The 2,994-nt window shown below is 36.3% G+C and overlaps 1 protein-coding gene across 1 annotated transcript in view; it reads left to right on the top strand.

Annotated features, from left to right (window-relative positions):
• The window catches only part of LOC117181706 (THO complex subunit 6), a 19,515-nt gene that overhangs the window by 10,577 nt on the left and 5,944 nt on the right, over nucleotides 1–2,994 (top strand). The window contains exon 3 of the mRNA XM_033374644.1: nucleotides 873–1,040. Within this exon, the coding sequence (XP_033230535.1) occupies nucleotides 873–1,040 (168 nt within the window). The remainder of the gene's footprint in view (nucleotides 1–872; nucleotides 1,041–2,994) is intronic.

Raw genomic sequence — 2,994 nt, 5'->3', positions numbered from 1 at the left:
AATTTGAGAACAATTTTCCACACCAATAATCCAGATACAAATCAGTTAAGCGAACACCGGACTTAAAATTCAAATGTAACGACTTTCGACGCCATACTGGTTCTCTCGACAGTTTAGCACTACCGAACTTTTCTAACTCGTTTCTAAAGCCAATTTTTTTCACTTTTAGAATTAATTTTTCTTTACACTCCCGAATCCGGCTCGAAGGACCAATAAATGTTTATAATAATTAGTGTTGTAATTATGAAGCGTTTATAAATTTCATCCAACTAATATCTTTGGATTCACGAATTCAAGAGGGAAATAACTGTAAGGAAAAATAGCTTTATTTTGGGAACAAGATATAAAAATCAATTTTATTGGTATATGATCGACGAGTTTCATGTTCACAAAGTTTCACCTAAGTGACATCTTGGTTAACAGATCAATGTTTTGTACTTAGGTTCATGAGTTTATCATGACCTACCCGGTGCTCGTTGGTTTGTACACTGACTCGACATTGAAAAATGGTTGGACTCATTCTAATCGCGAATAACTACATTTAAATATTCTCGTATTTTCGTACTAGCACACACATTTCAAACAATGGATGATAAATTGAAATTGATAGACCAGATGACATAATCTCAAAATTAAGTTGTCTAAAAGTAATCCGTTTCTTTAAGAATAATTGATTAAATCAATAATTGATGATATCCACTTTTCCCATACAAACAATAAAATACATAATAATTCTTTTCTAATAAAAAAAGTTAATAACTAATTTGTTTCTCATTACAAATTTTCTTTTTATCACACTAACGCTGTTAAGTCCCTATCTGCCCTACTTGTCTTAATTTCGAATTATTAATGTTTATTATTGAAATTTACAGAGACAGTCACGAGAAGCCGGATGTTAATTTCATGGTATACTCGAAAACCAACCACTTATTATACGCTGGATGTGGGGATAATAAGATCTATATTATCGATTTGGAAGGCGGAAAAGTATTGAGAAGTTTAGAAGGCCACGAAAATTTCGTTCACGGCATTTCTGTAATGTGAGTAAATACAAAAGTATACAAATTAGGGTGACCCTTATTTTTTACTCATAGAAATTGTTTGCTGTCGCCCCTTAATACCCGTCTAAAAAATATAGAGACCGGAATTTTCGTATAGATTATAGTGAAAATCTCAGCAGAAATTTTTTTTTTAATATGGGACAAATTACGTTATACTCAATTAAGAATTGATTTCTGCTAGTGAAAGATTAAATATTACCATTATGATACAATAATTTGAGCATACTTAACTTTTAAAATTTCTGAAAATAAAGAAAAAAAATTATTAATAAGTCAATAACAAAAGAGCTGTGAACTATTTCTTTGAAAATCTACATGTTTGGTTAAAAATCTATTTTTTTTAAAAAAGAAAATTATCTTTTCTTTGCAAGTTAATCTTATGCTTTAAAAAATTTCTTTCGTTAAAAATTCAAGAATTACATTTAAATGCTGATCATTTTGGTTAAAAATTCATATTTCAGGTTGCAAATAAAATCACTTGGTTGAAAAATAAACTCTTCTTGAAAATTATTTTTTTGTTGAGTATTCATAATTTTAATTAAAAATTCATTGGCTTCCGTTTCCGGTACCGATCGCGAAAGAACTCTTTTTGTCAAGTGGTGTATTTTTGGCTTTGGTGGAGGAAATAAGGGTGAGTGGATGCAGAAAAGGCAGAAAGTGCGGAGACCGAGTGTAAAGGAAGAAGGGTGAGTGAAGGCAAAGGTGTGAAGGGTGAAAGTGAGTGGTTTGAAGTGAAAATTTGGAGCGTGTGAAGTTTTTGAGGTTAGGAGTGCAAAAATAGTTGCTTGGTCAGGGGGGCAAGAGGTAGGAAATAAAGGCGGGAAACGTCACAGAGCTTTGGGTAAGATAGGATGCCGACGACGCGAAGACCACAAACTGGCGCCAGAGGGCAAGAGTTACTGGACGATCGCACAGAGCAGAAAACCGTAGTGGCTGCAACAGCTGACGTTGCTGAAAGCATTGAAAGTGGGGGGATGGGTGACGTTGATCGCAGTGACAGCAGCGATGATGAAAGTGCCGAGAAGTCGACTCGGGTGGGGAGGGTAGCGGACTCAGGTACGGGCAAGCAACGGGGAAGGCCCTCAAATTTACAGCGCCTTAACAAGCTAGGCAACGCGGGTTCGAACAGAAGTCTGGACGAATGGCAAAAAAAGGCAAGCGCGACTAGCAGTGAAGGGGAAGAAAAAAGGAAAAGAGTGCCTGGGGAAGATGAGGTAGAAAGGGACCAGGAGCACAAGAGAGTCAGAATTAAAAGGAAAACACCAGAGAGAGAAAGGGGGTGGAGGGGATGTTTGAAAAATTGGAAGCTCTCATTAAAGGCTTTAGAGAGGAAACAAGAAAGAGATTGGATGAAATGAATAGGGATATAAATAGACAGGGAACCGATGTAAGGGGGGAAGTGAAAAAGGTCAGAGAAAAATGGGAAGAATGGGATAAACGTTGGAAGGAGGAGAAAGACAAGGTTTGGGGTAAGCTAGAGAGCATTGAGAATAGACAGAGAGAGGTTGACGAACAGAGATCTAGAGAAATAAAACAGTTGGAAGAGCGGCTATCCAGTTTAGAAATTAGGAATGAGCATATGGGGGAAAAACAGAAAATGAGGAAATAGTTCATGGGAATGAAAAGAACGTCCGAAGTGAGAATGAAAGATTGAAAAAGGGACTCAGTGAGATCGAAAGAAGATTAGAAGGGGAAGAAAAGGCAAAGAGAAAAAATAACATAGTAGTCAATAGATTAAAAGGGGAGAGTGAAACAGGAGAAGTGGAAATAACAAATCTTTTACGAGATATTAGAGTGCAGGTAAGGGTAGAAGGAGTCAAGAGAATAGGAAGGACAAAGGAAGGAAAAGAAGGAATGTTTCTAGTAAAAGTGGGGAGTGAGGAGGAGAAAAAGAAAATTATGGAGAGAAAAAAATTATTGAGAGGAAGAAGGG

The sequence above is a fragment of the Belonocnema kinseyi genome, chromosome 10 (genome assembly GCF_010883055.1).
Source record: "Belonocnema kinseyi isolate 2016_QV_RU_SX_M_011 chromosome 10, B_treatae_v1, whole genome shotgun sequence".
Taxonomy (NCBI): domain Eukaryota; kingdom Metazoa; phylum Arthropoda; class Insecta; order Hymenoptera; family Cynipidae; genus Belonocnema; species Belonocnema kinseyi.
Note: the sequence above shows the minus strand (reverse complement) of the source record. Positions and strands in the feature narration are given on the sequence as shown.